The sequence below is a fragment of the Myotis brandtii genome, unplaced genomic scaffold, assembly GCF_000412655.1.
Source record: "Myotis brandtii unplaced genomic scaffold, ASM41265v1 scaffold420, whole genome shotgun sequence".
NCBI lineage: Eukaryota > Metazoa > Chordata > Mammalia > Chiroptera > Vespertilionidae > Myotis > Myotis brandtii.
This window is the reverse complement of record NW_005366109.1, coordinates 1,952,114-1,966,582: the sequence shown is the minus strand read 5'-3', so window position 1 is coordinate 1,966,582 and position 14,469 is coordinate 1,952,114. Positions and strand designations below refer to the sequence as shown.

The 14,469-nt window shown below is 45.8% G+C and overlaps 1 protein-coding gene across 1 annotated transcript in view; it reads right to left on the bottom strand.

The window, feature by feature from the left end:
- DNAH8 (dynein, axonemal, heavy chain 8) overlaps positions 1-14,469 on the bottom strand; it is a 272,357-nt gene that overhangs the window by 45,544 nt on the left and 212,344 nt on the right. Inside the window, exons 79-82 of the mRNA XM_005873788.2 lie at positions 13,861-14,063; positions 6,957-7,030; positions 4,629-4,781; positions 4,146-4,301 (exon numbers count right to left, since the gene is read on the bottom strand). Coding sequence (XP_005873850.1) covers positions 4,146-4,301; positions 4,629-4,781; positions 6,957-7,030; positions 13,861-14,063 — 586 coding nt within the window. The remainder of the gene's footprint in view (positions 1-4,145; positions 4,302-4,628; positions 4,782-6,956; positions 7,031-13,860; positions 14,064-14,469) is intronic.

Here is a 14,469-nt window from a genome sequence, read left to right as displayed (position 1 = left end):
GAAGGAAGGGAGTTATGGGGGGAAAAAAGAGGAACAAATGTAATAATCTGAACAATAAAGATTTAATTAAAAAAATAAATAAATAAAATAAACAAACAAACAAAAAAAGATCTTTTTAAAAATCTGTATCCTATGATTGAAATCATGGTGAGGAAATTTAAACTAGGACCTGTACAGTGACTATTACTTTTGAAGGGAGTGTCTGTCAAGGCTCAAACTTCAGGAAGAAAAATGTAGACGAAGGGAACATTTTTCTGAATGAGGAACTGCTAACAGGGGAACCCCCTGGGCCTTGTTGATATGGCCATTTTTATTTTATTTTTCAGATTTTTTTATAACTCAAGTTCATTTTCATCTATCTATCTTTCTATCTATTTGTTTATTTATTTTGTTAGGGCTCACTGAGGATATTTTTTCCATTGATTTTTAGAGACAGTGGAAGGGAGGGGGGAGACAGAGAGAGAGAAACATCGATGTCAGAGACACACATGATCGGTTGCCTCCCATAATTGGATCTGGGATTGAGCCTGCAACCGAGGTAGGTGCCCGGAATTGAGCCCAGGGCCCTTCAGTCTCAGGGCCAACGCTCTATCCACTGAGCCAAACTGGCTAGGGCTGGCCATTTTTATTTAATAGTTAAATTACTTTTAAGAGCCATGATAAAAATTCCAAGCCATGAAAAGGACATAAAAATGACTGAAGACTCCTTCCGTAAGAGCAGTGGCTGTTTGGCAGTTATTCTCAATCCCCGGTGCATATTAGAACCAATTGGGGAGTGTTTAAAAGATTGCCCACCCCACCCCAACCCCGCCACCTCCTCCCAGGGACTCTGGGCCCAGGCAATGGCTGAGAACCTTTGCTTGAAGTATTCCAGGGTCCAATGTGCTGGGCAAACGAAGGGGGTCACATTGGCATCAATGGGAAAAAAACAGACAATGTGATTCTGATCTTCTGCAGGACAGAAGGAGACTACATGTTGCAAGGAGACTACAAATGTAATTGTTGAGTTTCAAAGACCAAGACTTTGGAGGAAAATATATTTAAAATGCAGATCCTGAGAGGTGAATGTGGGCTTGCTCTGAACGCCAGCAGGGTGCTATGATGGAGTTTCTGGGGAACCACAGAGGGATCATACTGAGGCCAGCAGAAGAGGATGCGAAGTGTTCTCGGGGGCAGTGGCCAAATGAGCCGAGGCGTGCACCAGGCCGCTGGGAATGAACGGCTCCTGGGGAGGGCAGGAGGGCTGGCTGCAGAGGCGAGGCCTCACCCGGCTGCCATGAGAGCCAGGGCTGCTGCTGCAGTGACTTCCTGGCCGATGTGGAGGCAGGAAGCTCTTGGAGGAGGAGGAAGGGCACCTGGGAAGCAGCGGGGAGAGTTTGGAGGAGCAGGGCTTAGTGCAGATCTGGCTTGGGCCTCTCTGCGTGTTCCCGTGGAGGCACCCAGGGCCCTGTCCTCCGGGGTAAGCTTGCTCCCACCTCAGTGACAAAACAAGCCACACCCTCCACCACTCTTCTGCCCAAGAAAGCTGACCAGCCAAATCCACTTTCCCTTCTGACAGGAGAGGAGGGTGCTCACTGCGTCCTCTGCAACAGGAACCGGGTCCACGTATCACACCCAGAGCTGGGGGGAGTGGCTGGCTCGATGCCAAACCACGACTCAGTAAGAGAAACTACATGGAGGGCGGTGGGGGCACGCCGAGGTTCTGCGTTCCGCTCTACGGTGGAGCCCAGCACGCACCTCTCCCCAGCTCGGAAGCCTCACATTCTGTGACATGAACCAATTCCCTGCTCTTTTTTCAGTCTCTGCAGGGACACAAGTATGTACATCATGTTTGCATAAAGCAACGGATATCTGGATTCACTTGGAGGAATAAATCGATGAACAAATCAGGTTTTTGGCTATTATGTCCAACACTAGAAAAATATGAACCACAATCCATCCAGTTCAGACAGACTTTCCTACATCAGTTACATCCCAGGCTCTAATGTTCACACGCATCACTTGGCAGCTGTTACAGGCAGACTCTGCTTCAGGAGGTCTGAGGTGGGGCCTGAGATTCATCTCTTACAAACCACCAGGTGGTGCGGTGCTGCTGGCCCAGCTCCGCAAGCCCCTAAAGAACCCTAGGTTTTTCTGTCAAACTAGTCTCTCCTAACCAAGTAAAAGGAAATATTTAGGTAAAATCACAGTAAACAATTCTGAAATGAAAAAATAAAAAAGGAACAGAGGAAACTATGCTTGAATTATCTACACTCCCTGTACAGTCACAGAACTAGTAGCAGAATTTTAGAAATGGGGGAAATCGTGAAAGATGAGCCCCTTCGGCCTCTCAATGCCCAGATGGGGACACGGAGACTCCGAGAGGGGCCCAGCTTGACCCACTCCGCTCACACAGCTCACTGATTTCGCAGTGAGCACTGAAGTCCAGGCTGCCGGACCCACGGTGAGGGCTCTTGCTCTAGCCTGCGAGGATGGGATGGTAAGAGATGGTTAACCTTCTTTTCATACACACGCCACTGTTAGCTTCATGGCCCTAGCAATGACGATTTTTTTTTCTGTTTTAACCTAAATACAAGTCCCGTTAAGCGCAAGCGCACTTCAGCCCCACGACCGGACCACAGTGCTGTGTTCTTCCAACGGTGAGGGCTCTTGCTCTAGCCTGCGAGGATGGGATGGTAAGAGATGGTCAACCTTCTTTTCATACACACGCCACTGTTAGCTTCATGGCCCTAGCAATGACGATTTTTTTTTTCTGTTTTAACCTAAATACAAATCCTGTTAAGCGCAAGCGCACTTCAGCCCCACAACCGGACCACAGTCCTGTGTTCTTCCATTTAGCCCTTGGATCATGGCCACTAGCAACACAGGCTGCCGCACTGACCATATGGAAAATATCCCAGTCCTCGCTCCCTGATAAGCACGGCGGGAGAGTTGAATCATCACCACCAGGAACCAAATCATAAAATACATTATTTGTGAATTGGGAATTAAATAGCAGAGTTAAAGCAATATTTGTATTAGTGTGTGATAAGGTCTGGCGAAGCGAACGATCCCCAGATAGGAACGCGTGAAATAGGCTTCAGAGTGATTTACAACCGAAGGCCACCATGGGCCTGGCGGGAAGTAACCACAGGGTTTTGCCTGATGTTTATTCTCTTGGGGACAGATAAACACCCACCCTCTCTATTGGGCAGTGCGGAGCCCTGCAAAAAAACGGTAGGGACAAGCGAGTCTGAGGGCAAACACCCCAGCGTGTTCTGGGGTGACACTCAATCCTCCTGCAGGTTTGGGCGGGGCGGGGAGCGGAGGGCTCTGCACACACCGAGCAGCTGAAGCCTGGCTCCAGGTTCAAGCCTCCGGGAAGGGAGGATGCAGCGAGGGGGGAAGGAAGCCTCTTCCTCTCCCTGTCAAGTGAAGGAGTGAACCCAGGATGACTTTCAAATATGGAACAACACCCAAAACTCAAATGCAGAACAAAGCAGTACCGGAATGAAACCATCCGCAGAAAAGTTGCTGGGCAGCCGAAAATTATTAAATTGCTGTGTAAGTAAATGGTAAAAGCCAAATAGCAAAGAACCTGGAAGAGAGATAACCACCGTGACTCCTGCTGACAGCCACCGCTCTCACCAGCGGGAGCAGGGTCAGCCCCTGCACCCAGGCGGCCAGTGTAGGGCTCGGCTCCTGCGTCTACCGCCTACAAGTGGACTTAACCTCTTCGAGTCTCTATTTCCTCCTTTAAAAATGGCATCAGCCTACCTTGAAGTGTGGTTGTTAGTGTTACGGAGACGGTGCATAGAACATTCCCGGCCGCCACAGCCACGTTGGAAACCAGGCTCTCGCCTAACTGATTCGTTTGCTCATCACACAGACGTTATTGAGCTCGGGCAATGCCCCCGCTGTGTGCCAGGGACACTCAGCAGTCACCGGGCTGACACCCTGCCCACCAGGGGGGAGGGGGAGGGGGAGGAGAGGACGGTGAACAGACAGACAAATATACACTTGGCAGGTGGGGAGAAGTGCCCGGAAGGGAGAAAAGCAGGGCGAGGGGCCAGGCAGTGCAGAGCGCGCCCTCACAGAAGGGCTCTCCGACGAGGCCCCGTGACAGCATCAGCACCCCCGCAGGTGCCCGCTGCTGCAGACGGTACCTGCACGGTGGAGTGTAAGAACGCCACTGTGTAGAGCATCGGCTTCCACATGGGCAAGTTACTGATGTCCAGGAGGTCTTGGTTAATTCCGGCGAATGTCCTCTTCAAGCCTGCGCGGACCCCTTGGGGCGGCTCGTTAGTGAATTTGAGAGAAGTCTGTCGCGAAAAGCAAAGGGTAATTTTGTTTCTGTAAATGATTGCAAAGGATAAAGCAGAAATTACAATACGTTAGACGGCAATATGCTTGTGGTACAAAAAAATGGGACATTGATCAGAGCGGAAACCCAGTAAGTCAGCCCCAAGTCTCAGAAGTCCTCTGTGGAAAGGCTTGTATAACCTCGGTGATTACAGGGGGAGGTTTTGCAGGGCCGCCTCCACTGCACTGGAAAGCCCTGCTGTGTCTCCATCCTTTGGTAACGCCCGCGATGCTGCCTTTATTTGTGTAACTCTCAGGGGAAAGACACTTATCGCCTAGGAACCAACCTGAAGCAAGGTGATCGGAAATCGGTCGTGGGGCTCGGTGGTTATCCACACGCGGAAGGACTCATCGCTGGCTTCGGTGTTGGTGATGGTCTCCAGCAGCTCCTCCATGAATTCCAGGCCGAGGTGACAGTTTTGCAGCAATACCCAGCCCCCCTGCATTCCAAAGTGATTTCATATTAATTTCTTATAACCTTTTGGCTATGATGTTAATAAAAACAAAATGGACAAATTCTTTTCAAACCTTTGCTTAGGGAACGTGAATATTCTGTTTTGAGCCTATGTTTTTCGTAAAATTATTATACATCAATGCAATCATTTCTTCTGCCCCTGATAAAGCTGTTTACTTGGAATCGAGCGGGCTCCCAGGGACTGTATTCTGCCACCCCTGACTCAGGAGGGAACAGGAATGAAAACTTGCAGTCAGACTTGTGTAAATATAGTGTGTGCGCCATCTAATGGCGGGAATGGGGATTTTGGAATCTGTACCTTAAATTGTTCTGCCTACAGTCAATCAGAACTGACTCGCCCCCAAACTCTAGTTACAAACAGAGGTACACATTCCCTCATGAAAACTGGAGACAGCACATTCGGTGACATTTGCTACCATAAATACGAAGCCTCGTTCTTTGTCATCACGCTTCCCCTAATTCCTGAAAGCACCGCATGTATTGAGCATGCTCTAAATCAAGGGTGGGGAACCTTGGTTCTGCCCAGGGCCATTGGGATGTTTGTAACATCATTCGAGGGCCATACAAAATCATCAACTTAGAAGTTAGCCTGCTCTATTTGGTCAAACAGTTAATTAACTCACCCCTAATGCCTGGGCAGGCCCAGACTAGGTGATTCTATAGGCCATCCACGGTCCTTGGGCCGGAGCTTCCCTACCTCTCATCATCTAAAGGCTGGATAAGACTAGCTTTAACACATAAGTCACACAACCATCACTGCTGTGTGAGGAAAAAAAAGTTTATTAACCAGACATTTTGCTACCCTTATATGATGGGATCAGATTAAAATCGGCTACAAAATATTGAGCACAGTAAGTTTATGATAAAGTTTGTGTGTTATGCTTTCTAACGTAAGAATATACGACGCCTGCTGGCTTAAACGGCAAGGACGACATGCTGGTCTCAACCACAGGGGAGTCTGGGAAGGCGGACTTCAGTTCGTTTGTGCCGTCATGGACCCGGGTACTCCGCGTTCCACAGTGTCAGCTTTATCCCAAACCCAGTGTCCTGCTCCAGTGGCCGTGTGGCTACACCGGGCCATGTGTGTGTTTTCCCCCAATGATGCCAGGATTGTCAGTACTGCTCCCACATGGAGAGAGAGAACATAAACGTTATGAAAGCCAGTATTCCAAAGAAGGTTAATGTGAATGAGGTCTCCACAAAACTTCTCACTCGTGGAAACTCAAGTAATTATTTAAGACCCAAAGTTCAACTGTCAACTCACTCAACAGAGTGGATCATTTAGTCCGAATAAAAATGATTATATGTAATTGCTTTGAATAGAAATTAAATACAATATATTATTGAATTTGATTAGGTGATAAAAATTAAGGCTTAGAGCACTTGGGAATTAATGGCCAGGTTGAAAATTTGATGACCCAGGCAGGGTTTTCGCTCATTAGCATTCTCTAGTCATTAATTCCCAGGCAAAACGGCACCAAAGTTGCTACGAACATTATGAGGTAAAAAAAAAGCTTAAAAATAAACCAAGATCTTATTTTATTTTCATAAATGGTGCAATTTCTTATTACGGCTGAAATTGCTATCTCCCAAGCATATCTAGAAAATTAATGTCCTGTGAATTTATTAGGTGTGACAGAAAACATTCCTCAACATTCCATCCAGCTTGCGATTTCCAATAACAACCGTCATCAATATTTAAACTAAAACATCCTCAAATATTTATTTGGCTGAAACTACCCATTCATGAAAAATGAAAGACTAATTTTAACCAAAAATTGAAATTTAACTGTCTCAATCTGTCACTTCCTATTCACACTGATCATGAAAATTGTAAGACGGTTAGGAGCTACTAGTATACCCGTAGGGACCCGAAAGTGTGTATGCCAAATTGTCCAAAAAGAATTAGTGAAAGTAGAACGGAGCGCACACTATGGGAAATGAAACGAGCTTTTTGTGGGGATGTCAGAAGCAAACTCGCTCGAGGTTGAAGATTCACAGGCAATCAAAGGTTGACTATATTATACACATAAACAAAATGGGACGGGCAACTGGGCCTCAGGCGCCTGCTTCCCCGGCCCGGCGGCCAGAGGACATCGGCGAGAATGTTGCCTTAGAAGCGCTTGCCCCCGCCACGTACCTGCTGCATGGACATCTGAATCAGCTTCCGCGCGTGCACTTCTTGGCCTTGCCCCATGGAGATGGTTCTGCACTCTGTAACACAGCAGAAGGTTCCCCACGTTAAAACATACATCTTATAACAGGATCGGGACAAAAAATTGATTTCTGAATGGTCATAGCCTCCCTCCAAGGAGCCATTGTTATTCAAACAGGCCTGGCCTTGCGTTGCACTGAGGAGAGGCATCAGTGGAGCAGAAAGTGGAGGAACCACCGGGAGAGGCAACAGGCCCAGCTCGGGCTCCCAGTGTCTGGGGTCTGTGGAGATAGGAGCAGGAAGGCTGATGTGGGAGAGGCGGCTGCAGTATTACTCAGAGGGAAGGAGGGGTTCCAGGGGCTCTGTTTTGATGAGAAGCCTCCCTTGGTGTTTTACAGATGCTCGGGGGAGACTGAATGGGGTTCCCACTCTTTTAGGACGCCAGGCTTGCAGCATTTTCTGTCTGTTTTGTCTGCGTTTGCGTGTTAGTCCGTTGCTGAGATGGAACTTGAGGTGGCCCGGCCCTCTGAGGGCTGCGTGCAGGGGTAGAGGCTCCTCGGATTAAATGGCCACCTTGGCAGTGAGCGCGAAGAGCAGGTGGAGACACTGGGGATCCGGAGTGTGGTTCTGATCCAGGGAGAATTCGCCCCTTTCGTAAAGAAATCCGACGTCCCGGGCGGAGAGCCACATCGGTGTCCTGCCATTGGAATTCACTACATTGAAGAAGCCTACGGATCTTGCCTGTGAAACTCGGATTGGAAATGAACGTTTAAGCACGCCTTCGTGGAGCCGGATGTTCTTGAGTTTGGGAGGCGTGATCCTGACGCTGGGAAAGGTCGCTGGAGACTTGGTGAAGCCGAGCATGCCTGGGCCCTGCTCTGCTGGATGGGCCCGAATCCTCAGACACATGGGCTGCCGTGGCCGGGCAAGCAACGCAGCTGGTCCGGGAACTGCTCGGAGGGTACAAGGGACTGGGGAGGCTCACGGGGTGGGGAGGGGACTGGGAAGGCGTGTCCAGAGTACACCATCTAAATGGCACCGTGTAGTTAATGGCCAGAGATTCCATTAGGGTTTGGAGGGTGCAGCATTGGGGTTATTTGTGGACTCGGCCACAGGGAGACACTGGGATGGGCGCCTGAGAGAGGATGGATGAGGAATTGCTACAGGCCAGGGGTTACTGAACAACTGAACCCCCGCCCCTGCCCCCGCCCCTGAAAAGGCCCCATAATCTCTCCTGCTCAAGAGGAACCAGGCCCAGGGGCATGGAGAAGAACGCACACACCTACAGAAGGAGAGGAAAGGGGAGTGGGGCTTGAATGGGAGGAGGCCCTGGATGGCACAGAGACACCCTGGACACCTCTTACGCGGGAAGAAACACACAAATGCTCAGCGGGTCAGCGGGGGAAGGCCGATGTGGACAAACATACTAACATGTGCGTGCGAGCCACAGTCCATCTCCTCTCCTCCCAACTCTTCCGAAATGCACCCTCCAAAAAGAACTGGTTCGGGTCACTGTAAGACACTCAGGGGGCCTCGGTTTCTTACAGTGACCCAGGTAACAGGTCGGGAGGAGACTTGGAGGCAGGATCTGACCACTTCCCGACATCTGCACCCCCGCCCCCCCATCCAAGTGACCATCCCCTCTTGCCCGGATCCTTGCGGCAGCCTCCTAACTGGGGGCCTCACTCCCACTCCTGCCCCCTACTAGCTTCTCTTCCCACGGCAGACGGAGGGATTCTGTCCAGCCCTGAACTCTGGATTATGTCCATCCTCTGCTCAGAACCCTCTGATGGCTTCCCATTTCATCCACAGCAAAACCCAAAACCCAATCCAAAGTCCTTACCCACAGCCTCCAAGGCCCTACACAATCGGCCCCCACTCTGCGCAAGCGCCCGCGCGCGCGCACACACACACACACACACACACACACACACACACACACCCCTTTTCTTATCCCACCACTGTCCCCCTCATTCATTCACTTTTCCACAGCCGCACTGGCCTCTACACATACTGCAGCCTCACTACTGTTTCCTCTGCCAGAATGTGTTTCCCTGTCAGGGGCACTGACTTCCCTCCACATCTCAGTCTTCCTCGCCCTCCCTACCAGGCCTTCCCTGATGATACAGCCAACCCCTCACTCTGCCCCTCACCCTGCTTCTTTTTAGCTTATTACTTACTCACTTGCTTATCAATCATTGCTTTGCCCCACACTAGAATGTCAACTCCGCGGGAGAAGGGACTTAGCTCTGGTGCCTTACCCAGCACTAGGCAATAGCTCAATAACTATTGAGGTGCTCAATAACTGTCTCCTTACGCTTTTAAAAGTGACAAATAATTCACATATCAGGTTAACGTATACAATCTGAATTATGTTTTTAGTGTATTCATAAAGTTGTAGAGCCATCACTATACTCTAATCTCAGAACATTTTCATCAGCCCAAAAAGAAGCCCCAAACAGTCTCTCCCCATCACTCCCTCCTGCCCCAGCACTCACTAGAAAAACAACAGAGAATCAGCAAATGAAAAGCACAGGATCTTCTTTGAAAAGATCAAGATTGGCACCGTGAGGGGGTTCTCCGGGAGGACCTGTGGGAGATGCTGCTGTCGGCAACACGGCATAATTACTCTTCGGTGGTCTCGGGTTTGGGCTCGTTTTTTATTTTTTAGTTGTTTCTATTTGAGAGACTTTAGTAAGATTTCAACTGCATTTCCTTCCCAAATTAGGCTTGTGTCTCCTTCACTTTTCCTCTTCCTTTTAAAAACAAACATTTTATTTTTTACTAAGTAATATATGTTCATAGTGAGAGCCTTGGAAAATGTAGGAGAGCATAAAGAAAAAATAAAAATCACCAATATCCTTTGCTAGAAACCTTCATTCTAATCTTTTTTAATATGCACAATCCACAATCCCTTATGCTCAAAATTCAAAACATTTTAAAAACTGAAAGTTTTGCCATAAAATTAATTTAGTGGCAAAAGCTGACCCGAATGGATATGAATCTATTTATAGCCTTTATTATCACTATCTTTATTAATATTAATACTCTTATCTGCAGTGTATTATATAATATATGGAATACTACCTGTTTAAAAGCTGGAAAATTCTGATTTCTGAAACACATCTGGCCCCAAGGGTTTTGAATAAGGAATTGTACACCTATCTATATTAAAAATTTTATATATGTCTTATATGCATGTGTGTTACATATATACATATGCATTACATACTATATGTACATATGAAATAACATACACGTTACTTTATGTCTCTACTTCTTAACAGTATGTTGTGAGCATTTTACTGCCATTAAATATTATTGGAAAGCAGTTTTTCATGGCAACATTCTGCTGGTCATTCAGCCACAACCCTTTCACATATTTAGGACATTTCCAATTTTCCAGTATTATAACTAGATTAAGCATCCTTGCATGTAAATCTTGGTGTGTATCTCTCAGTAGGTTCTTGGGGAAAGTTCTTACACATAGAACACTTGGGACAAAGCATGCATCCTTCTTGAGGAGGATTGGTGCCATGTTAGTATATAGAGAAGGACGGCCATGGTCCCAGCTGAAGTGGAATGTGTACTTCCTAACCCGCACTCCGACCCGCGGCTGCGCTGTAACTCATGGTGCTGCAGACGTACAGAAGTTTTAAAACTTTGTGCAGATGATCCATCTTGTCCCCTGGGTTGGGACTCTCATATTATGATCAAGGAAACTGCAGCCACCGCAATACTATGTAAGTATTCAGTGCATTCCTTTTATTCTTTTACAGCTTGATTTAAAACACTTAAACACCTAATCACTGCACAACTTACTTTGGGGTTTAATGTGAAGGTGAAATCCTTTTTTCTGAAGGTAGTCTGCTACCCCAACACTGTTTACGTAATTCATTTTCCTCCACTGACTTGAAAGGTGAATCTCATCATAGACTAAGCTACTATATATACTAGAGTCTAATTTGGGGCCTTGTATTTTGCTCTGTTGATCTGTTTACCTATTTTGAGCCATCTTCACACTCATTAAATTATCTCAATTTGATGAAGTTTTTAAAATCTTGTGGTATTCATTCCCCGTTATTCTTTTTCCTTTTCAAGCTTTCTTGGTTATTTTTGTCCACTTATTGTTCTAGATGACCTAAGATCCCTCTCCTATCCCATCAGAAAAAAATAACTGCTGGAATTTCAATTACACTTGCATTCAATTTATAGATTAATCTGGAGACTATTGACATCTTTACAATATTGAATCTTTATACTGGGAATGTGGTTTAACTGTCCATTATTTTATCTTACTTTTATGTCTCTAAGCAAGTTTTATAGTTTTCTTTTAATGGGTATTTTAAAAATTATTTCTCAGTTTTACTTTTATTGCTATAGTGAATGGGACTTTTACATTTTATTTTACAAGACGCTCCATTGATTTTTTAATATATTTATTTTGTGATCAGCCACCTCGCTGAACTATCCTGTTAAGTCTGATAGTTTTTCAGCTGATTCATTTGTTTTTTTAGTTAGACAATTACACTGGCTGAGAGTAATGGTGATTTTTGCCCCTACTGTCCAGAAATTATATCTTTTATTTATTATTCTTACAATACATTAGCTGTATCTCCCACAACAGTGCTGAATAATAGTGGTGAGGGCAGACATCTTCATCTTCTTCTTGACTTTAATGGGCATGTCTCTGGTCATTCATCAACAAGTATGATGTTGATGTTTGAAGTTCATTATCACATTAACAAAATACTCCTCTATTTATACTTTTTAACAGCGAAAAACAAATATTAAATTTTTAATAAAATGCTTTTTTAGCCTCTACCAAGGCAATAATATGATAGCTTAAGGGAAAGTCTTTCACTTATTGTTGTGGTAAGATTTTTTATCTTTTTTATTTCAACTATGCATTCCTACTCAGTCAGGGCACATTATTATTATTATTTGCATGTTATTTCTTATAATATCACATTGAATTTTTCTTGCTTGCATTTTAGTTAAGATCCTTATATGTACAGCGCTAAGTTGATCAATCTGTGGTCTTATTTCTTTTATGCAGTTACTATCGTGGTCTGTTTTTGATATCAGGATAATGCTGTTCCCTGAAGTAAAGAGGAAAATGCATCCTCTTTTCCTCCCCTCTGGAATGGAATACAGCATGTGAACGTTGTAAAGGACTTATCAAAAAGATCACCCAAACCCACAGCCTTTGTTGAGATAATCATTTCAAAACTTCTAATTTTGCTTATCTCCATGATTAATCTATTAAGGTTTTTCTACCCTTTCTGAGGGTAGATCTGACTAGATCTGAGAAAGATTTAAAAGCTCCAAGGCTGTGCGAGAGGCACCACTCCTAGCCTAGACCAGTGCCGATGACTAGCATGCCGCAGTAAATACCAGAGCAAAACAGCTCATTTTAAAGGTGGCTAATGAGACTTAACCAGGAGTGATTGCCAAAAGAACCATTTAAACATGGATCTGTACAGAACATAGAACGGTGTGGTGACAATGAACTGAACAAAGTGAAAATGAGAAAAGTGGGAGTGGACACAGACCACGCTACCATACCTAATGGTTTACAGTAACTTCTTTATGCAGGGGGACATATGGCGAATACTCGGGGATGACTAAATGGATTTTGTGTCACATTTATATCAATTATATAATAAGCTCAGTGTAAGTTTTATTTCATAGAGTAGGTTTAGTGATTCATAATCAATTACTTTTATAATCTTTATAAAGACAGGAATGAATTAACGGTACAAGGCATAGTTATCGAGATCTGAACCTGGAAGATTGGAATTCCAACAAGGTTCAGATGTTCGGAGGATGGAGAGCGATAGACAGCCTCTGTAAGCGGGTGGCGCAAGTGTATGACCATGGGCTGTGCCTCTGCAGGTCCCTGTCCTTTAGCTCTGCCACTCAGTCACCGCTCTCACAACTTACGTGTTTATAACTCCTTGCCCTGCGTCCTCCCTCTGGAATAACTGTCTATTTCCCACCATTCTCATCTAATAAAATGTTATCTATTTTTTTTAGATCCTATTCAAAACAGCATCAATGTGATCCCTGTACCCCCTGCAGTCTGAGTAGCTCTGGAACTTGTAATCAGACATGTGTACGTAACTTTGTTACAATAGCCGTCACGTGGTCTTCAGTTAAGTGTTGGCATGTCTGCCTTCCCCAGCTGTGTTGTGCTCATCTCTGTACTCCCTGAATCCATCACCCTGACTGAACTAAATGGTTTCTGAATGAAAGCATGGATAAATGAATCCCCAATTACTATGCATTACAATGGTTCTAGTTTTTTTAAATTTGTGACAAAATAGACTTTGTTATAATTTTATATAGACACTAGAGGCCTGATGCACGAAATTCATGCAAGAGTAGGCCTTCCTTCCCTTCCCTCTCCCCCCCTCCCCTGGCTGCCAGCACTGGCTTCCCTCTGGCACCCAGGACCTGGGCTTCCCTCCAGCCACGGGGGGGCACCTGAAACCCAGGCTTCCCTCGCAGCCCTGGCTTCATCCGGAAGGTCATCTGGAAGGACGTCTGGTCTATTTAGCATATTATGTGTTTATTATTATAGATGGCAATAAAATCTGCTCTTGTAAGTTCATTCTTGCTAATCTACTGTCCATGTAGCATAGCCATCTGCTTACAACTTTAAACAAAAACAACAGAATATGGTAGATGAGTCTGTTCCTCTCTGCACAAAGATATCTCTCTCCCAACCTCACTCCAGGAGGTCTGAAGAGAGAGGAAAGAGTTTAGTACTTTTTTCTAATTCAGTTTTACGGAGATATTCCTAATCAGTTACAAAGTTATGAAAGGCAAAATTTGAGGCAAAAGTGTGTGGGGTTTGCTAAATGTCATAGCCTGCTGCTCATACCCAGCTTCAGCTTCTTGGCCAGGGCGTCGATTTGAATGGTGGGGTCGGACCCCATGGACAGGAAACATATCAGAGGTGTCCGTGTATCACTTTCTTCCCAAGTTTTCTCCAGGTTTAAGATAACTGGTTCTGTGTACTTCTCCTCCAGGGAACTTGCAATATACTTTCTTGCTTGAAAAACAGTGCGATCTGGGCACCAGGACCTAGAAATGGACACGACAGAGAGGAAAATAACGTAGTCTCTTCGTTTCTTATCCTATCTCATTCTAGGCACGTAAAGAACGTATTTAATTAGCAAAGGACAAAGAGCTAACTCTCCATTGTGCGGGTCTGAGTAAGGGCAAGGTCTTCTACCCTGGGTGAGTGCATATTTGGTCATGTGGTTTCAGTGCCGGGCAGATTCTGAAATTTTAATTGGCTATTTTTAAAAAGCGCATCAAATGATTATCCCTGGTAACTGGGGCTATCGCTTCAGGTAAGCAATTCATCATCCAAACTAACACACAGGAGCACGTTGATCTCTGGCAGGACAGTCATCAGGCGCCTGCTGCACACCAGGCCGCTCAGCAGGGAAGCAGGAGGGCGAGCCTGCGCACACAGGGAGCTCTG